Source organism: Physella acuta, unplaced genomic scaffold (genome assembly GCF_028476545.2).
Source record: "Physella acuta isolate Inbredline_101_S28 unplaced genomic scaffold, ASM2847654v3 ptg001330l, whole genome shotgun sequence".
Lineage (NCBI taxonomy): Eukaryota > Metazoa > Mollusca > Gastropoda > Physidae > Physella > Physella acuta.
Genome location: NW_026732845.1, coordinates 213417 through 235837, shown reverse-complemented (window position 1 = coordinate 235837; position 22421 = coordinate 213417). Strand labels below are relative to the sequence as shown.

At 34.3% G+C, this 22421-nt stretch overlaps 2 protein-coding genes across 7 annotated transcripts in view; one reads left to right on the top strand and one right to left on the bottom strand.

Moving 5' to 3' along the window:
* Positions 1–524: 524 nt before the first annotated feature.
* Positions 525–11062, top strand: LOC131958496 (P2X purinoceptor 4). Of its 5 annotated transcripts, none has more exons than XM_059323574.1 (12): positions 525–702; positions 1324–1480; positions 1999–2070; positions 2232–2313; positions 2823–2910; positions 3039–3134; positions 4669–4819; positions 5525–5655; positions 6036–6204; positions 6628–6729; positions 7108–7158; positions 8598–11062. In XM_059323574.1, exons 1-12 carry the CDS (start codon positions 560–562, stop codon positions 8673–8675), a joined length of 1320 nt encoding a protein of 439 aa, XP_059179557.1. In that variant the 5' UTR covers positions 525–559; the 3' UTR covers positions 8676–11062. The 5 variants fall into 5 exon arrangements, with proteins under 5 accessions (XP_059179557.1, XP_059179560.1, XP_059179555.1 ...); XM_059323577.1 differs by lacking the exons at positions 4669–4819; positions 7108–7158 and adding exons at positions 4290–4446; positions 7571–7610; XM_059323572.1 differs by lacking the exon at positions 4669–4819 and adding an exon at positions 4290–4446.
* A 300-nt stretch (positions 11063–11362) lies between these two features.
* LOC131958502 (transcription elongation factor SPT4) overlaps positions 11363–22421 on the bottom strand; it is an 84758-nt gene continuing 73699 nt past the window's right edge. The window contains exons 2-5 of one of the 2 annotated variants that reach the window (XM_059323584.1): positions 13428–13515; positions 12608–12714; positions 12066–12121; positions 11363–11892 (exon numbers count right to left, since the gene is read on the bottom strand). In XM_059323584.1, coding sequence (XP_059179567.1) covers positions 11771–11892; positions 12066–12121; positions 12608–12714; positions 13428–13496 — 354 coding nt within the window. In that variant the 5' untranslated portion in view covers positions 13497–13515 and the 3' untranslated portion in view covers positions 11363–11770. Of the gene's footprint in view, positions 11893–12065; positions 12122–12607; positions 12715–13427; positions 13611–22421 lie in introns of those variants that run through there. The other variant, XM_059323583.1, reaches the window with a different exon arrangement.

Here is a 22421-nt window from a genome sequence, read left to right as displayed (position 1 = left end):
GAGTCTAATTAGGGAAAACAGGATGTTCTGCATATAAATAAGAAGCATTTTATATAAGGACATCTTTAGTCACACTGTACTGACTACTGTAAACATCTGTTAAATGTAATTGAGTTTCGAGGCTTATGTCTAATAATTCTAATAAGTTATAAATAATTTAGTGTTAGCATAATTTGTAGAGTTCCTTTCTCATTGTTGTAAAGTAACTACTAATATTATTATTATGTAGGCCTAAAGTAGAGGTAGACCTTGTAAAGAAGGCAGTTTTAAGGTAATGAAACAAAAAAAGATGAAGCTTGAAAATAAAGTACTAATTCACAATATATTATGTGGTCTTATTTTTAAATACGTTTTAAAATTACATCTATAATAGAAAGTGAAGTAACACAAATAAATTAAAACGGTCACAAAGTATGATTTCTAAAAGGGCGAAAAATAAATATGCAGGAAAACGAAACCACAGCTGTATAGAAATTACCGGTGTCTATTCCTGGAAGTAAATATTATCAAGTTTGGGCGTTATGTGGTTGGAAAACTCCGGTGTCATGTGATGTAAAAAATGGGGAACGCAGGACAAATTTTTCGTTTGGGTCTTTCATTATTTTTTGAATATAATACACCTCGAATAGTACACATCAGAAGCAAAAAAGTCGGGATCATCAATAGATTATTGCAACTGACAATTATTGCATACGTGATAGGGTGAGTTCTTAAAAATCATAAGATAAAAGCCGATGAAGGATGTGGTGACAGTCACCGTGGCCGTGACAGTTGCCACAGTTGCTGAGGATTGTGTTGTTTACTCAGTTTACTGTACTGTAGTCACAGTGTAGTGTTCGTGTAATTTTAATAATTAAGTGTAAAGTTGTTAATACAAAACTATGACTAGAAGAGTTGAGAGACTCACTAGTGATTAGACACACACTTCAGCTTCAACACAGAATGAGAATCTTATTCTTAGTCTACCTACTCCTAAAAATCAAAAACTCTAAATCTGACCATTATTCAGACACATGGAGCAGATAAAGTAGTAGATCTAGATCAAGTAGATCTAGATTATCTAGTAGAGTGTAGAGTTCATCTGCTTCAGAGAACTGGCATATGATGGAATTATCGTAGTGTGGTCAGCACTATGCCCAACCACCTTTGTTTCCCTAAAAATCTGACTGTACTAGTAAATTATCATCATGTGTTTTCAGTTTTGACCTGACTCAGTACTGACTGGCTCATCAGTGGCTGGTAGGTTGTAAACTGGATAAGTGCCATTAAATCATATTTTATTATGACTTCTTTAGCAGTTTTAAATTATTTTTTTATTCACAGGTATGCTATTGTTTATAAGAAAGGTTACCAAGAATTTGATGATGTTCAAAGTGCTGTTACCACAAAGGTTAAGGGAATCGTCTTCTCCAATTACTCACACCTTCCAGATATTGGGATGCGCACCTGGGATGTCGCTGACTATGTCATACCACCACAGGTATCATAACATTAAGCAGATACTCTAACCTTGCGCTAGGGCAGCACATTGTCAAACTTATCCTACTACCTATTATTTTCCTCTTTTTAGTCTGAATGGACTCAGTGTTGACAGTAGTAATGAAAAGAGATCCTGTTATATAATATTAGCCCTATCATTTGTATAGTAATGTTTAGTCATTTAAACTTATAGTTATATGCCTATTGTTTAAACAAGGTATAATGTACCTTGTTCATTTTTTTTTTCTGTTGGCCAGCATATTGTTTTAAATAAGCCAGTTCGCAAGTCTTAGAATCTACTGTTAATTCTTAAGTACTGTAATGCTTAGTTAATTTGATTTGATAAGATGTTACAGTAGTATAGGAGGTGAGAATGTAATGGAATCTAAAAATCTCTGATATAGATCTATATGTTATATTTAAGTTATCTTGGCCTTTGGAGAAAATGTTCACACCCATTTTCAAGATACTATTTCATCAACAATTTGTCCGTCATGAAATGTTTGTTCTCTCTTTTAGGAAAACAGTGCATTTTTTGTGATGACTAATGTTGTTCCAACTTTAAATCAAACTCAGTCGTATTGTTCAGAGGTAAATTCTACACGGATTATTATTTGAACTGTCTAATCATCATTATGAAACTTTAATAACACAAAACTAACATTACAAAAAGCATAACATTTTATAGAAAGCCTAAGTTTTTAAAAATTCATTCCTCTTATCTTGATTTCACGTTTGTCTGCTTGACGCAGGACCCCACCATCCAAGATGTTCAGTGTAAAACTGATTCTGATTGTGAACGTATAAAAGGTTATATAATGCCTGGTGGAAATGGTAAGCAAATTGTATGGCAATTAAAAAATTATTTAATTTTCACTTGTATCATAATTTTTAAAAGTTGGGTTAATTAAGTAGTGTTTTATTGTGTTAATTATAGGGATATGGCATCCTTCATGAATGGCAACTTTATTTTAGGCAAACTATGAGCAACCCCTATAACATACTGCACAAAATTACATAGGACAAGATCTTGTATATTTTAAGTATACATTAATTTGTATTATTACGCCAATGATTAAAACCTTACGAAGTGACTACTCAGAAAAAGATTTTTTTTTGCAGAAGATACGAAACTCAATAGTTCTGCGCATGCGCAGTGACCTTAATAGCTGCTCCAGGGTTAGGGCACTGCAGTTTGTTTGTAAACACACATGTGCAGTACCATCAAAACATCACAGCGAAAGAAGGCGGTAGTTTCTCTCCAATGCGCATGCATATCTTTTTCCGGCTAGAATCTGCCAAAACATTATTACAAACATCTATTTTTATTCTTCCTTCTCCAGGTCCAATCACAGGGAAGTGTGTCAATTCTACTGGACATAATAAAACTTGTGAAATATTTGGTTGGTGTCCTGTAGAAAATCCTGCTCTGTAAGTAGGCATATTTTTTAAAAATTGCTTCTGCCTTATATTTGTCTGCTTTATATCAAGCAAATATTTAAGCAAAGTCATTATTTATTTACTAAATGTATTAATATTTTTCTATTTCAAAAATCAAGGTATAAAAATTTGACAGAGCCTATTTTGGCAGGATCTCAAAATTTTACAGTTTTTATCAAAAATAATATTGAATTTCCAAAGTTCAAAGTTATGAGGTAAGTAATTTTATTTCCATACTTTTGTATGTTCCTTGAATTTGTTGCTCTTGTAGAAGAGTACAGTAATTTTAAAAAGATATGAGAAAGGATGGAGGAAGATGTAAAAGGTGTAAATTAGACGGAAGAAACTTTGCATAAATGTCTTTGCCTTGCAATACGTAATTATATGCCCGTAGCATGTTGATTATATATGGAGACTCATTACCATTATAAATCCTTTTAATTAAAGACAGAAAATCGATCTAATTCAATTTAGCCCTTTCTTGATTTATAAAGTCTAAAGTCTTTGAAAAAATTTTAATGGTATAAAGCAGTTTCCCTTAAAAATAAAGCCTACTGCATTATCTTAATTTCATTGGGATTAACTTGAGGTAAACAACATTTATTTATAAGTCTATATTGAATTTGTATTATATAAAACTATCTTTTCCAACCCGATGGTTCATGTGACATGATATTTTGCTAGCGTCTGGTTATGAGGGGATAGTGTGGTCAGCATAAAATTTCACTGGATCAAATCAGGTACTGGTCTGAGCTGGGTGATTTTATGGAGGTAAAATGGACTCTAGCATCAGAACCAAACTTGAGACTTTTCATTTAGTGCACTGAACCATGCTGTTCCATTTTGTTTAAGTAAAATTCTTTTAAAATATATGAAGTTAAAAAATTTGACTAATATTAATATATTAAGTAGCCTGCAGATTTCTTTTAAACACTACTTGGCAATGAAATGGCTTTAAAGTGTAAAAGTCAACAACCTGAATATAGGCCAAGCTTTTGTTTGATAAAAAAAGTAAAAAGTTTCCCTTTCAAACCTGACGGTCTATGGAGCAAGTGAAGTAGAGTTCACTTGTTTCTGTGACCTCGGCATATTAGTTTGATAAAGCGATAGCTAAACTTCACTGGTTGTGTTTTGGTTCAATTTTTTAGTCATTTTATTGTGCACTGTATACAATTCACATATTTAACTTGCTTGTGATATTTTTCAAGTTTCTTAAAGCTACAAATTAACATTTTCTGTCAAAACTTGTGGATTGTCTACAGCATGACATCTCTTGTAAAATTAAAAAAAAAAGGAAATACATACTCTATTCACTATTCCAGTATATTATGTCTTTGCATCTTGTTTTTTTACTGTACTTTCAATTATAGACGCAACTTGCCTGAACTCGCCACCAATGAAAGCAAAGAATTTTTAAATCGTTGCAATTTCAATCCTGATGACTCTAAGGACAGGCTGTGCCCTATTTTTCTTTTGGACACTATTTTGAAGGGTGCGGGATATACATATAAAGATGTAGCCCAAGAGGTATCTTCCTTCCCATCATCCACCAACTGTGTTTTCTATTGTCCTGCTCCGTTACTCCAGAGTTGATGTAATCAGAGTTGATGTGCGCCAAAGCTTAAGCAAATCAAAAATAAATTTTTGAAAAATGTTCTCACACTGCATCAAGAGGGTATTAATTTTTTTGAACATTGAACAAGTCCAAATAACACAAGTTGTGGAACTAAACCCATTTATGCATTTCAGACGCAATGTTCTGGACTTTTACACCAGCGATGCCGATTTAGGAAATTGTCGTTGGAACCGCAGTGATTCCAAAGGAAAATATTGTCCCATTTTTGTATTAGATGATATTGCAAATGATGCAGGGGTTAAATATGATGACCTGACAATTCAGGTATGAATTCTGTTTAATGTCTGTAGTAGCTTGCATGCAAAAACAACTTGTCAGTACACTCTGAATACATCAACTCTGTTGGCTTATACTTCCCTGAGTTCTTTTGCTTTACTTTCTGTTTACATTTTGGCTGGGCTGCAGAATTTTGGAGTTAGGTGTTAGGCAATATTTGATTTGCATTTGATGGTTATCAAATTTCGTATCCCATTTATGATGTCACTGTTTTTGTGACACCCCCCCCCCCCCCTACCACATATTGTCAAGCTTTACCATTAAATGTCAGACCCCCTCATCCCTCTTAAAAACATCATAATTCCTAAAATAACCATTTCTAATGTAAATTAACTTGCTTTTGATGCTTTTATTTTATAATGAGATTCAATATTTGAAACTCTTGGAGTTGTGAATGGTCGAAGGGGCCAGAAAATTTGAAATAACAATTTAGCTTAGATATATAAAAGTTGTAATACGTTTTTTTTTTTAAGTTTAATTATTCTGTTTTGATCTAAATTCTGAGACTGCCTCACATTTAATCAGTGGTTTTTGGGAAGTTCTATAGTGTCTGCAGTCCAGCATCTCAGTCCTTTCTACAATTTAAAAACAATCATTCACCATCTTGTTCATTTGTCTCTAATATTTTATCACACATAAGTATCACGAAATTGATTGTAATTAAATATGATTGTTTTATTTTTCCATGTATAGGGTGGTGTGATGCAAGTTATTATTGACTGGACATGTGACCTAGACTACAGCATTGACAAGTGTTTACCACAGTACACATTCAGGAGGCTTGACAGGGGAGACTACAGTATCGCTAAAGGTTTTAACTTCAGGTGAGCTCTTCTAATTCAAAAGTTTAACCTCTGTCTTTGACATTTTTTTTTATACTATCTCTTGAATATTACGTTAGTGTTAACTCTTTATTTAGAAAATACAACTGTTCAACATGTCACTAAATTCATCAAACAATCTGTGTCTACTTTATTTACAGTTTTTTAATGGCTAATTTTTATCTGCCCAAATTAGTTTAACTTTTAATAACTAAAATATATACTTCCCCTTACAAAAATGTAAAAGTCAATTAGTAGCATCATTTATATCCTTACACTTAGATCTAGATGAAAAGAAGAGAAAAGACTCAATTAGTTTTGTGTAAAAGTAATATCAAGGTAGTGAAAAGATTACATTTTATTTTATATAATGTTTCTCACAGATACGCTGACAAGTATGCCTTTAAAGAAAACGACACCATCATCCAGTACAGGAACCTGTATAAAGCCACTGGAATTATTTTTGTTGTGACCGTACAGGGCAAGGCGGGAAAGTTTAGTGTTGTTCCTCTCATTTTAAATCTTGGCAGTGGTATGGCGCTACTTGTAGTGGTAAGAGCAATGTTAAACCTAAAATCATGTGTGTTTAAATAGAACAAGAATTTAAACTTTTATAATTATAATATTTTAAATGCATTAAAAATAAGAAAATAAACATGAATTTTCTTTAGACATAGGCCTCATAGTAAAAATAAAAAGATTTGGTGGCAATATATACTGAAAAGATTTCTTTAGTGAAATTTGAACGGATTCGCTGCAATAGAAGTGGGGAAGAATTCATTACAAGATTCAAACAAAAACCACCCCATTGATAGAATTGTGACATAAGTAAAGCTTATGAACAGGGGGAACACTTTTTCTCAATTCTATCATGTTATGTCTTTGTTAGAGAGGAAATGTTTTGAAGTAATAATCTAGTTATAATCTCATCAGTTGTAACACTGAATATATTTCACTGCACTTTATTTCCCACAGTCTACAATCATCTGTGACTTCATTGTGCTGTATGTCCTCAAAGCGCGCAAGTTTTACAGAGAGAAAAAATATTTAGATGTACAAGGGCAGGATGCATTCCAGGTGTGTAGTTTAATCATCACTGCTAATGAGTGGGTTCAGTTTTTGTAGTGCAGCTTACTTATGTCCATGATTTTTTGTGTTTTTAGTTTAGCTTCTATTATTATATATTATTTAATACTAACAACTTCAGTTGATAATTCGAAAATAGGTTTGAAAGATAGTTGTTTTTTTTTTAAATAACTTTATTCATTCTGGTAGTGATGTTTTTTAATGTCTAAAATAATTGCAAACTTAATTCACATCCCTCCATTTTCTTCTATTATTGTTTTGATTTTTAAAAAGCTGATAGTGGGGAAAATGGCAAATTGCATTAAAATAATCTTTCGTCAATTTACTAGTTAGTTTGATTACAGTCTGTTAATTACACTAACCAAACAGATGCCGCTTTTATCTGGTGGCCACACCACTGACCATGGAACATTTAATCACGTAAACATTTGGCTTTTCTTAGTCAAATTAAACACTTTTCTAGGGTTGTTTTCTTTGGTGTTAATATTGGTTGTCCCTTTTCCCAGAGGAACTTAGGCTGACATTTTTGTATCTTTTTGCCTGTCACCAAAAAAAAACATCATCTTCCTAAATCTGGCATAATATTTAAAATTTAGATTATACTAAAGCATTTATTTTTATAATTTGCAATTATTATACATATATTTAATTATTTGCTCATACACAAAGTTATTTACTAATATTTACAATTAAAGCTTCAAGTATATTTATAACAATTTCATAATGTTGATTTTTTAAAACCCACCTGTGTTGATCAATAAAATGCAAAAAAAATGTTCCTTAAATAAAAGTAAAGATAATTTTTAAAAGCTTCCTCTAAAACTTTTCCCAGATCATGGCTGTTAAATCCTTTAATGATTGTGAAGGCACTAGTAAGAAATATTTCACTTGCTTTGCTCTACCTCCTTCCCAAAAAAAAAATGGCAGATGTATCTAAACACCCAAAAAAAATTTTTAAATAGACAATGACACTGGAAAATATTTTCTTTTATTTCAAAAAAAAATATTAAATTTCTTCCACCTATCCCAACTTCCTCTATATCCATTTAAACCCTCTGTGCTTTTATACATTACTATAGTATTAACAAATCTGTTAAAATCTTATGATAATATTTCATTGTAAAAATTTGTTTTAAATATCTAGGCCTATTCTTTTTTTCTTTAAAATAAAAAAAAAATCTTTTTTTTAATCATTAAGATTTAAAAAAAAAGATTTGTATGTTTTAGTTAAGATGTATTTGAATGTTTCTTTTTGTGTGAAAATATTGTCTTGAATCATCCCTTCTCCCTGACTTTCCTCTACATACTATGGGATTTATACCTGTTTTATTTTTACCTCTACTTGTTAAATGCCTGGTCGAATTTTTCCTTCAAGCAATACTAAGCACTGGGCAAATCTAGACAAAAGCTTATCCAAAGACTCAGTTAAAATGGTATAGCTGAAGAGTAGGAGTATTTTAAAGAATTAGGATAGTATTGAATTAATTAATGTGGACCAATGTTACAAATTAAAACTGCTATAGGTAACAATACCAATGGTCTTAAGTGACTGTCTTCACCTTGAATTAATTATCCATGTGGCTAATTTTATTTACAGAAAAGGCAGTTCTGTTGTGTCCTGTGATAACACTATGGCTTCACTTGCTTGTTTTATTACAACAGTTGAAAAAATGTCATCTCCTAACAAACAAATCCTATTAAAGTCTGCCTTGCTGTAATGTTTTGTTGATAAAAAAAAAAACATGAATTATCCTAATGGGAAGTCAACTGAAAAGTTATTGTTCACAATCTTAGTTTCATATCAATTTTTTCAAAATAAAAAAAAAAACTCAAATATTCTGCTTTTTTTTTTTAAACAGATACTGGATGAAGAGAGGGATCAAGAGGGTAATTTCAACAACAGTGTAAAGAGGAGGGTCCAGCAGGCCTCAGAATAAGATCAACAAAGATGGGAGATATCATCTCAAGCTAAGATAATTCAGTGTGGTCGTTAAGTTATTAATTCACATGTTGGAAATATTTTGTTGTTCAAATTTGAAGAAATTCATATCACTTTTGTTGCAACAGTTTTGTAAAATGTATTATTTTTTTTATAAATGAGTGAAAACATTTATTTTTATTAATACTTTAAATAAATACTTGGCCTTATTGTTTAATTATGAAGAAATATCTTGTTGTGACAATGGTTTTTAAATTGTATTTCTTAATTAGTATTAACTGGTGGTTTTATACTTTTTTATAACTATTTAAAATTGAATTAATGCTTAATCAAAACATTTTAATGATGACATGTATTCCATTATAAACAAATACTAAGATTCTGATGAAGAAACATATGAGAATAACTAGGGTTCAAAAATTTTTGATAAGCAACCAAATCTGCTTTTTCAAGGTGCTATTACAAGTTTCAATTATTCTACTAGCTATTTTAAATTTTTATCCTTATGTATTATTTAGTAGCCGACATCAAAACCTATTGTGTGGTAAAATCCTATTCTTACTTCAAAAGTAATTGTCAAAACATTTTAACTTCATAAAACTTTTAAGTGCCAAACTTTATAATTATATTTTTATCTCAGCGTACATTAACAAATTATTGAGAACTTGCAAGTAAAATTATTAAAAAGTTAATAAACCACTTATTAACTGACCTACCCCACCCTCCCACAAAAAAGATCCCAAAGACAAAAATTATCTTGTATTAAAACACCGCTCAAATTTTGTTCATGATGTTTTTATACTCTTTATATTTGTACTTACTCTTTTAGTTAAGGGTACATACTTTACTTTTAAATCTGAGAGGAGTGCTTATAAACTATTTTTTTCTTCTAATATTGAAAGTCTAAAAAATGATAATGAATCTAACAAACATTTAATTTATCTATGCATGCATGAAATGGTGCCCACCATCTAGTTGAGGTTTCTCCACTGTTAGCAGGACAGTGTGGTTGAGCACCTTGATTGCTTTCCTGAAATTTTTGGTTTCTGGGCTCAAGTTCCTTTAGATGTCCTAGGTGCACAGCTTGATATTGTTAACCTCAGCTTAAGTATAGAGTTGCGTAACTTTTTGTTTATATTTATTATCCAGTAAACAAGTCTCTTTCTGTTGTATTTGTATGAAAACAAATATTTATAAACAAACTTCTGTAGTGTAAGAACTAGATATATTTTGTTAGGTGGGTTATAAAAGGGGTTAGGGGAGAAGTTAATGGGTCAATACCTTGATTGCCAACTGTTGTATGCTGTAATGTAAAACCCAATAGAGAAACTACACAAAGACTTAGTGTTGAGTTCATGCATTAAGCATTGACTATCACCACAAGTAGCTCACTACACTGGGTATATCATATGGGTACCAAAGCCTAGTCAGGTAAAGTAAATCATTATGGAAAGAGTGCAGACCACGCAATTCTTTCACAAGTAAAGTTCACTTAAATGGATGAGTTCTACTTCATCTATCCTATTGAAGGGTCCAGCCTGGACAGAAAGGATATTGGTCTAGGGCAGGGGTCGGCAACCTGCGGCTCGCGAGCCGCATGCGGCTCTTTTGATATCAAGATGCGGCTCTCCAGCTCCTTGAACAAATACTAATAATCTTAATAAAATAATAAAATATTTGAAATCAAAAAAATGTTAGTGGCTCTTTAAAACCAGGGAAATTTAGAAAATTGTAACTTTTGGCTCTTCCGCTTCAAAAGGTTGCCGACCCCTGGTCTAGGGAGAAATACTATTAACAAATAATACTAACATTTTTTTTAAATACCTCATTACTTACACCATGAAATTTCAACATATCTATTGTACCCCTGCCTTTATCAGAGAAGAATATTTAAATTTAGCTTTTTGGTTAATTTGGTGAATTGATAATTTTTGTAAATTGTTTAAAATTCAAATCTATACAATTTGTGAAGTAAAATGCATTAATATTTTATCCGAATCTTGAATGTTTTCAGTTATCTGTGATTTTTTTTTTTTGTTTCCCAATATTTTGATGAGAATGGTTTTTGTTACGAGGGTGACCAGTTGTGAATAATTTTTTCTAAGTTTTAAAGTCATGTGCATCTTGTTATAATTCAATAATTTCAAAACAATTGTTATCATAGAATAACTGTGTTTACTTTTAAACATATAATCTACTTTACTGATTGTTGATGAAAATTGTGTTTGATGGGACCAATTTTACATTATCTACTTGCTTTTTCTGCCATACAAGCTTTACTTATTGAAACCTAAATCTGGTCACATGTATATAGTTTTAATTTTCATGTTCAAAAATGTTATTCACAATATTAACAAAATAAAAGTTTATAAATGTTTGAGCTAATTTTCTTTCTTTCTAAAATAAAACTCTATTTCTAAGTCTTGCCTGCACTTGAATGCTATCTAATGCTGTTGTCATTCCCAAATTTATAAAGAATATTAAACACTTAAATTTTTTAAAAAGCTATGAGAAATAGTTAGAAATATTATTCATTAGCCAAAACTGACTAATGAATTTAATAACAATAGGCAAAAACTTGATATGACACTGACAGTATCAGGCAAAACAAAAACAGCCAAGAGGTCACCTGAAGTGGGTTTTATGAGAATATCTGTCAATGAAAAGTAACAAAATGTCTTGAAATTCACATAGAATTGTGTTGGTTTATTTACATTGTTTCCATATATTCACATACACCAAGTAAGCAAACACATTTAATCTGGCAAACAGTGCTAGGCCAATTAAGCAACACTAATTCATGCATACAGTTGTGATACAGATACAATAAATGCCACTGACGAACAAAGCTTTAAACAATAAGTAATTGGGAACAAGTTTCAGAATCTTGACTGCAAATAATTTGTTAAATACTGCATTATCATAACTGAATTAAGACAATATTATCATCATAGAAAGTTCTTTGCAGTGCTCCTAGCATCTTCCTTATAATTTAAATGTTTCTGAAATTTCCATGACTTAAGTTCAATGTGGTTAGGCTATTCAATTGGCAGCGTTTGAAAATCAATAACTTTTACAGCATAATTCAAGTCATCACGTTCTTTCACTAACATCCCTTGAATTGTAGACTCTGCCTTTTGCTCTGAGATCCCTAACAATTCCTGGAGGTAGATGTCCAGTCACAGATATAGCATAGCACCCTTTAGTAAACCTCTCTGTGAATTATAAAACAAGTACTTAACTCAATGCACTACAAAGAATATGAATTTCTTTTCAGAAAACTCATTAATTATGAATTTTTTTTAACTTTTATACTTGTTACTGGCCAAACGTTAGCTTGTTTTACTCCTTCCAATATTTTATTATTAATAAAGTAAAATAACTGTACCTATTCTTTGCCACTTTGCGACCCAGCTGTCTTCTGGGCTCATCATTGATAAAAGTCTGTAAAAATGTATAAAATCATTAATAACTCATAGGATGTAAAATTTAATCATAGTATTTAAATTCTTAATTCATATTGGAGTTTTATATTTATATTATGATAATGTAGATACTTACACTTACAGAATCAACAAAGTAAATATGATAATTATTTATAGTGGCTAAAATAATATCGTCCTTAAAGTGGGTCATTATGTCTAAATAATTATGTATTAGAATATAGAGGGACAGTGTGGCTTAGCTGTAGAGCTATAGAATGCTAACCCAAAACTGGAGCTTGAATCCAGTTTGAAGTCAGTTTCAATCGAGCTATGGTGGATACCTAACTCAAATTTGGGAACATAATAGGCGCCTAGGCATAGTGCTGACCACACTATCCCTTCATATGCCAGTTCAAAGAAACAGGTGAAATCTACTTCACTTGCCCCATGAACTGTCAGATTCAAAAAGGGAACTTTAGGTGTTTAAAAAAAAGTTTAATATTACCCATCAAAATTTGCACTTGTACATTCATAGACTGCATCTCTGTTGTTTTTCATATGTAAAAATTCTTCACAATTTTCACAGCCATCCAATTCAAACTGTTCAAATGTCTGAAACAAGAAATATAATATGTAGAGCCTATTTAAAATTAAATCTACTTAAAAGTAGGCTGCATCTATTAGGACCCGGTTCAGAATAGCCACTGCCGCTATTAGGATCTGGGTCCTTGTACTTATAGCCTTGGCTGCTATTTGGACCAGTCAATAAATTTGTTAGGATTTAGTTAAACAATAATTCTTTTAAGATGCAGAATATAGATCTATGATTTCTGTTGTGATTTTTTTTTCTTGTATTTCTAAATATCATTCCTGACAAATGTCACGGCGAACGTAAGTTGTTAGGTCTATAATATATGGCTCATGGTATGAACTTCTGTGAACGAATGAATGTTGAACGCACATGTAAAAAATGTGCTTAATTTTTTTTTTCTATTATTAAACTAACGTAATTAAAAATTTGATTTTACAGGTCCATCAACTATCAGTCCAAATTTTTTTTAAATTGTATAAAATAGCTGAATGTAGGCTACAACAAGAGTCTACAGCTCCTGGCCCCTTTTCTTGAACACAAATATCTCGCATGCGTGGTAGTACAATAATAGAAGAAATAAATATGCCTGGCCTACACTATTCATCATGTCATATCTAAACTTTCTAAACCCAAGTGAACTCACAGTCACAGTATTGAGTATTTTTCTCATTCTGACAACACTACACACACTGACAAGAAAACGTGAGCGGGCGATCAATTAAATTAATTTTACCTTTACAAGAGAGCAAAGCAGACATGCCCTAAGGTTCCTTAATTCTTTAGGAACAGTTTCAAGGGACATTCTGAATTTAATAGATCTATAGATCTAACAGATTTCTTTCTAAATCTAAAAATGATCTGAATCGCTGTGATGAGAAATTTCGGTTTTACACAAGTCTGTCTTGGTAAACAATCGGTTGCCAGATAAAACTGCTTGAAAATTGCAAAGCAGCACTTTGAATTGGGAAATATTTTCTCCTTTATTTAAAAACAACTTTCTAGCCAACATAGTAATACATAATTTGTAATTTAAAAAGCCAGTAAATATTAAAACAATTTCTTATACTTAATTCTTATAGGCAAGGCCTATCAATGCTAAAATTAATGGACATGGAGCCTATATCAGGGCTACCCATTTTAAAAGTTTTACCATATTTTTACTTCCCTCCACTGTCCATTTTTGGACGACCCCCCCCCCTCCCCATGTGGACAATAATTTGCATTAGTTTAGTTAGAAGTGTTATAGGAACGTCTTTTTCCTCTCACCCCGGGGAAGGGGGAGCAGCGTGTTTACAAAAAATACATTTATAAAAGTATACATTTTCTAATAAATTGTGTTTCGCTCCCATGCGTGGGGGGTGGGGGGGGGGGGGGGGGGAGAGGGAGGAGCAGTGCCTCCCTAAGAGATGCCTGAAAGAAACACTGCACGTAGATCTAGATTTAGAGATAATAACTTGATTCGTATTAATTAATTACAGTTGTGTGTGAATGGTACATTTTGTCTACAATAAGATCTAATATTTTTCTTGAATCAACTTAAAGTATGTTATTTACGTGCATCTACTAAAAATTATTATCTATATCTTGAACGGACAGTATAAAACCGCTATACACATCAACCACTGAAATAAAATATTTGTGTATAAAAGATCCGTTGACGGTTGATAAGGGGGTCGTCCATAAATGACGTCACATTGGTAGGTGTCTGTAATTTTGTGTCGATGTGTGATAAGGGGGAGGGGGGCAGATAGTGTTATGTCACACGTTTGCATTCCAAAAAAAGAATATTAGAAACTGAATTTTAGCCGTTATTTCGCCTTTAAGAAAACTGTTTTAATAAATTGTAATAGAAATTAATTCCGAGATCAGTCAATATTTTAGCAGAAAAAAAAACGATGTGGTTTTATTAAGGGGGGGGGGGGGGTCAGGCTTTTTGCGAAAATGTGAGACGGAAGGGAGGGGGTGGAGATAAAATATCGTCAATAAAATAACCCATATAGCAAAATGTCAATTTAAAAACCTATATTTAGGCTGTATACTCGACCTAATTAAGTACTCTTGAAACGGTAAATCCTACAGTGCTACACATGTGTTGTCGATTAGAAAGCGTATATGAAAATGCTGTTCTCTTTCCCATTCTATTCCCACCGTTGACTGGAACGTGAAACTGTTAACCACATAGTGTATTGGCTTGCCAGTTGGGCTTTCAGTTTGTGAGACCACTTCGACGACTTATATCTAGTGGCGGTCCTTAACTTTTATTCCAGCCAATAGCCGATACTGTTCGACGCCTACACCTTTACGGAGTCAAATCTATATAGACGCCAATCTTGACGAACATGTATGGCCTGGCGCCGATAATAAGTCAAGAAAACGGAAAACTGAGATCCGCTATCATCCAATTTGAAAAGAACCCGTGGGCTACCAAGGGCCAAGTATAGCCACCCAGAAAAAAGTCTACCGCCCCCCCCCCCCCTCCCAAACGAAATGGAATGTATATAGAAAATATATACATTTAACAGTGTCCGCCACCACCCCCCCCCCCCCCCCCCCCCGAAGAAAGTCTACCGCCCCCCCCCAAAAAAAAAATTTTCAAGTCCCCCCCCCCCCCACCCCCCCCCCCCCCCCGGAGAAAAAAGCCTGGAAGAAACACTGAGCTTGGTTGGACTCCAGGGGCGTCCTGCAGTCACGAGTCCGAACCGAGATCCATTACTATTACTTATTACGAGATTAAAATTTGATGATTAGGTGGTCTGATCTATACTTGTTTACATCAAATTCATAAATTATGTTAAGACAATTTTATTTTTACTTACATTTACAGCCCACTTTAAGGGCATGGGCGGGTGATAAAAACCAAATTAGCCAAAATGCTTATTTCTAAACCTAATGCTATCATATCTAGCGTATAGTCATAACTCAAAGAGTTAAGTCTAAAATTTAAAAAAAATGGCCGAAAATTTCCTGCAGTTGCCATGGTTGGTTATTTTGGTTTTCATCACCCGCCCATGCCCTTAAACTTAAACTAATAGCCCAAAAAGACACCCTCCTATAAACTTGGCTAGTGTCAATGGCCGACTATTGTTAGACCTTCCCCCATTCTTATATCATTTTTAATTATTATTCATAATCAACTTGGAGAATAACTATCAGGCCTTTGAATATCGGCATAGATGCAAACACAATACAGTGTTTCACGATTCACAGTAAGACTAGCCTAATTGAGTTTCTGGTATTTTGATTTCAATCAACCCATTCTTACGTAAAGTATTGTGGTTGGGGGTCGTCCATAAATGACGTCACACTCGTAGGGGGGAGGGGGGTCGGTAATTTTGTGACGATGTGTGATGAGGGGGAGGGGGAGGGGTTCAGATGGTGCGACGTCACACTTTTGCTTTACAGATAAGAAATGTTAGAAAACGAATTTTTGACGTTATTTAGCGTTTTAGAAAACAGTTTTAATAAATTATAATAGGAATTGATTAAAAACTCTATTTCAGACAAGATTTTGGAAAAATATCGATGTTTAAAAAAAAATTCAACTGCAATTTTGAGGGGGGTTGTAGGCTGGGGTGTGACGTCATTTTAGGGGGGGGGGGGTCTGGCTTTTTGTGACGACGTGTGACGGAGGGGAGGGGGGAGGTAAAAATCGTCAAAAAAGAGTGACGTCATTTATGGATGACCCCTTGGGTAAGTAAACCAGAATAGTGTATTAGTTATAGTGTATTAATAGTTAATATTGTATTAATTAGCTAGCATATTTAGAAATAAGCGTAAGTCATTTCAGGTTCTGATTTTCTGTAACAACCTGGCTAACTTCTGTTTTATAAAGACAATAACGCTTAAGATTTTCCTTGTAATACCATATGAAGATAACAATACTGGAAAGAGGGATATCTATCCAGGTAAAGGTCATTTCTTTAAGCCCAATCATGCTGAGTCGAATCAGCCCGGGGGTAAAGTAGATTAAACAGCAGGGAAGATAAGGTTTCCCGTCTTAGTAGGCTTACCAGAAGGACGAACGAGAGGCCTCACAATCTCAAGTCCGCCTCAGGCTATGTGATACCTAGTGGTGGGTTTACGCCGGCATCTTTGGGTACACGAGGTTTCAAGTGTGGAGTTTTTTTTGTTTTATTGTTGTTGTGGTTTTCTTTTTTTTTTTTTTTGGGGGGGGGGGGGGGGGGGTGGGGGGGGGAGATTTATGCTAGATAGAGGAGCATTAATAACGGACTATTGTTGTAATATATCAGACAAATTAAGAACATTATCTTTTGATATGTCTACACTTTCCCACAATCTTATTCCAAAATGAGAGGGCGAACGCTTGCGATCTCCCCTCCCCTCTTCCCAAGGCACCCCCTAGATACGCCTATGAAAAGGAAGCAAAAAAGACTCAAGAGTATAATTTGTAAATAATTTTTTCGTTTCTCAAGATAATACTTTATAAACAGTTAATTCGCGAGTGATAAAGTAAGAAAAAAAAGATAAACCAGAACAGGAAAACCGTATTCTACCAGATCTACAAGAAGAATCCATAAAAGGGACAAGTTCTGTTTTATGGGCTACTTCTTTGTTTCACGCGTACATAGCTTAATTGTGATTAAGTTAAGAATTTTTTTGAGTGTAAATAATGAGAATGTCGTCGTACTGAATCCTATATGATAAGTAATTGTCCTATCGATCTCATTATTTCATGCTAGTATTTTGTTCGTGTTGAATGCATGTTTATTAACGGGAAAGTTTGCCCCCCCCCCCCCTCCCAAAAAAAAATGCGATGCAAATGCTCACACAATTGCATTTCCTAGTAGGCTAACGTCGAAATTATAACATACCTTTAGTCGCAAACGTTTCTATTTTTATTTTAACATAGGACCTACTAATTAAATGTAAAGTTCCCCTTCGAACCTAACCGTCTTCAGGCAGTGTTTCTTCCAGACTTTTTTCTCCGGGGGTGCACTTGAAATTTTTTTTCGGGGGTGGGGGTGGAAACACCTGTCATTTTGTTGGACGTCCAAGTGGGTAACGTAGACTTTTCGCCTCCCACGAACCCCCCCCCCCCCCCCCCCCCCCACCCCCCCCCTGCCTACGCCACACCGATCACACGGAAACTGACACCCGGTTATGACGGGTATTCAGATGCTCAACTCATATCTTGTTTTCCATCTGTATTTGAAACAGCGTCAATAGCAGTTCTCGCATTCCATTTAAACATGTATTCAGCACGTTGATGCGAACATAATATTGTGCTGTTAATGTATTCACATACTATTGTGCTGTTAATGTATTCATTCTCGTGGTGGTTCGGCGGTTTTTACAAAATACATGTGTATGAAAATAATTATTCAAGCTGAATCGGTATGTTGTTATTTTACATTGGAGTTTTTTTATGTTATATCTAAAACTTAAAGCATAATATATACGTTAAAACAAAAGTAAAAACGTAATAGTTTTAATTATATCAATAAGTGTTTTACATGATACAAAAATATATAATATATGTGATTAGAGGGGGTGGGGGGTCTTTTGACTGCGAGGTGTAACATACGGTAGGATTTGTTATCAAAAGTACCGAGTTACGAACCTTTCGTTTGTGAGTAGTATATTAGGTCCCTTTTGGAGCGAAGGCGCAGGCGCTGGGTGAGGGGAGCAGGAGCAGGAGCAGGAGCAGGAGCAAAGGCTATATAGGAAAATACTCCCCCAGCCTGGTACAATGACATATAGCAAAATACTCCCACCACCTGGGTGGAGTGGGTGATGCGGATGTACAACGAGATATAGTAAAATACTCCCTGGGGGAGGTGGAGGTACACCGACATATAGTAAAATACTCACCCAACTGGGTGAGGGTGGGTGAGCAGGATGTACAATGAGATATAGTAAAATACTCACCCACCTGGGTGAGCAGGTGGGTGAGGGTGGGTGAGCAGGATGTACAATGAGATATAGTAAAATACTCACCCACCCTAGGGTGGGTGAGCAGGAGCGGGAGTAGGTCAGTAGGTCACCTTTTGGTGACCTTGTGACGTAATTAGTAACATTATCACGTAATCATTGACCTAGTTACGTAATTTTAATGAGTTTTTTTAATGAGTTTTTTAAATTTTAATTAATTTTTGACCTAGTTACGTAATTTTAATGCGTTTTTTAAGGAGTTTTTAAATTTTTAATTAATTTTTATTATCGAGTTACGTAATTTAATTACTTTGATTGTATTTTTATTTTGTTTAATTTGTTTGTTTACTTGTTGTTTAATTTAATTACTTTGTTTATATTGTGTAATTTTTATTAACGAGTTACGTAATTTGATTATTTGTTTACTTTTTAATTATTTTTATTGACGAGTTACGTAATTTGATTATTTGTTTACTTTTTAATTATTTTTATTTTGTTTATTTTTAATTTTATTTTATTTTATAATTAGTTAAATTATTATTAACTAGTTACGTAATTTGATTTTAATTACTTTTGTTTATTTATTTATTTGATATATTTCTTTTCTTTGTTGTTTAATGTTGTTTATTTATTTGAATGTATGTATGTTTTAAATAAAAGACTAACACTAGCCGTGTACTTTGTGAATAACATACATTAAAGATAACGATCAGCCACAGCTGTTACGTATCGACCCGCCCGCGAAGTTTTCTCACCGCTGCCCGTTTTAATGGGAATGTATTGATCGCAGCCGCTGGCCCATCACACCTAATTAAATTTCTGTTATGCTTCACCGAGTTTCCCCCGCTCGGTTGACAGCTGTGCAACAGCTGTTGTGCGACAGCTGGTGGTGTAATTAGGTTGACCAACCGGACATTACCTTGTTGGTTTTCTAGTACGCGTATGCTACACGTATACACACACACACACACATACACTAAATTAGAACAAAAATCTTCTTATATTTTATTTGTTTATTAACGTTTTTCCAATTCATCAAAGGCTTTTAAAATTTCATCCTGTAAACTCAACAGGCGCTCAAAGCAGACGCGAGTCATACTAACACCAGAATTTGTAGGAAAATTAAGATCGGTCCCATCTATAAGCTCTCTAAGATTTAAAGTGTTTTTGTTCATGAATTGGCTGACAATCGCCAATTTAAATCCGGTGTGATTCATCGTTCGTATTTCCGTCACTTTATTGTTACCTCTGGCCACAAGTATCCAATCTTCATTAGACATCTTGAAATAATCTTTTATAATTAGTTCCAATAATTTGAAGTGTTAAACGTAATATAATACGATCGTTAATATATTGACGATTCGCTGACGCCGAAAAGGGTTGTAATATAACTTTTAAATTTGCACCGCGCGTTTAATCGAAAGAGCTAAGTAGTTATCCGCAAAGCTACCGTTAAGTGTGGCGACAGATGTTACCAAGCGGGTGGTGGTGGTGGTGGTGGTGGTGGTGGTGGTGGTAAATTTGCTTAAGATTATAAACTTCAAGTTTTAAAAATCAACAACGTTATACTACGTCTAAGTTCGATCTGGGGTTGTGTAGTTGGATGTAGCTGGAACGTTTAGTTTAGTGGCTGGAAGGGGGATGGATATGTAGCTCAATAGATCAGTCGATGGCGCGGCTGTCTCGTAGGGTTGGTTGTACACTAAAAAGGAATACATGTGAGTACTTATTTAGAAAAAGGTTTATTTAAAGGATATGTAAAGGATAATTCATACTATTCACCTTACCTCGGTGTACGATACAAAATTAAAAACATGTGACTACGTATTTAATAAGATCTGTAATGAAGTAGGCCTTGTTGACTATGACTGGTTGTCCAGGTGTTGACATGATACACTTTTTTGAGATACACGTACACACAAACACACACACACACACACACACACACACACGCGCGCGCGCGCGCGAAATTCATACTAGGTCGATAAAGGCGGAGAGAACTTATAGGTATACATTATCATGGTGACAACAAAAGCGATCCTTATTTTATTTACATGAAAGCGTGTTTTCCAAAAAGTGTCACCATGCCGTTGTCATTTTCGCAGCGGGGTTTATTTTAAGTGCACCTCGTGCACGTTTGTTTACATTTTAAAAGACGTATCGCTTGTCTTCCCTAATAGAGAAACGAGAGGAAAGACAACTGTTCTAAAATTAGAACAGCCTTGTTTACAGCCACGAGTAGCGTCCCTTGTGAAAAAACTCGCGTCAGAATCCTTAACTAAACATTCAATTTCTTTAACAAGTTAAAAAATAATTTAGGAAGACAAGGGTTAACAACATTAGACGCCACCGTTTTTGTTTCCTGTGACGACAAGGCACAATACACTTTTGTAGTTTATGTCTCAAGTAGAGGGGTGGGATATTTTTTCTTTGTAAGCGTATTGTAAACAATAGGTAGAGGAAGCGATTACTAGGTAAAAGGGGAGAGAACGTGACGTACATCGCGATATTTGAAAACATGGCGATGTTTAACCTCAACCAAAAAAGGCAATGAACCTAGAAGGAAGACGAATATATATCTTAGTCTTGCAGCAGATTACCTTCCCATGCTCGCTTTAGTATTACAGTTTTCATCAAACTTCTTTTTGACTTGAACTTCTTTAATTTTTAAGAAAGTTTACTTATACATAAGACATTACGTCTAATGACAATTTTTTATTTTTACCACTCAATGTATTTTCTTTTTCTATATCTTACATTGTCATCTTAATTTTTGATCACCTTAGTAAAAATTTGCTTAAGATTATAAACTTCAAGTTTTAAAAAACAACAACGTTATAGTACGTCGTGTCAAATGACACACCGTTTAAAATGTCTACATTTAAAGTTCACCAATATAATGACGTAAAAACTAAATATGATATGACGTTAGCATATATATCATTCAATCTAATCACTCTAAAGTACAAATCAATAATTTTTATTGATTAAGGGGCTGGGTGAGTTATTTTTATCACTATTCGCCCTTCCCCTTCCCTTTGTCCGCAACCCCTTTCCCCTTCTCCCATCCAACCTTGCGTCATCACACTAACCTCAATACCAACCGCTAGATAAACAGACCGTACTACTACCCACACTATACCTTGGACAGACAAAGGCCGTATGACAATCCTACATTTATCTACACTCAACTAATATCACAACCCCCTAGAAACCACTCCAACAGACTGGGATACATAACTTGTAGACACCACTCCTCGCTGAATATCTCTTGCACCCTAGCCACCTATGTCCGCCACCCTCGCCCCCGTCCCTAAACACCCGCTTGATAAACAGACCGTACCTCTACCCACACTATTACTTGGACAGACAAAGTAACAGACAAACATTTATCCCCCTTCGTTTACTGTCACAAGTGACAACGTTCCCATCCAACTCCGAAACATCCATGTACCAATTTTGAAACCTGTCTTGTTGAAAACAAAGACCGTCCCACTCTAGTGTAAACTCTACCCCGACCAACTCCGAAACAGAGATGGTCCCCGTTTGAAACCTGCCTCGGTGAAAACAAAACCATCCCACAGTAGTATAGACTCGGCCCCTAACACTTCCAAAACATCCCTGGACCAACCTTGAAACACGCCTCGGTGAAACCCAAACTCCCCCGGCGCTAGTTTAAACTCTACACCAATCGATTCCAAAACATGCCTGTAACAACTTTGAAACCGGCCTCGGTGAAAACAAAAACCATCCCACCGTAGTATAGACTCGGCCCCTAACACTTCCAAAACATGCCTGTACTAACTTTGAAACCACCCTCGGTGAAAACTTCACC

Coding starts and splice junctions, on each gene's coding strand:
- LOC131958496 (XM_059323572.1), top strand. CDS start 560: ATGGGGAACGCAGGACAAATTTTTCGTTTGGGTCTTTCATTATTTTTT. Junction 2,071..2,231: donor CTCAGTCGTATTGTTCAGAG/GTAAATTCTACA, acceptor TGCTTGACGCAG/GACCCCACCATCCAAGATGT. Junction 6,730..7,107: donor AAGGGCAGGATGCATTCCAG/GTGTGTAGTTTA, acceptor CTAACCAAACAG/ATGCCGCTTTTATCTGGTGG.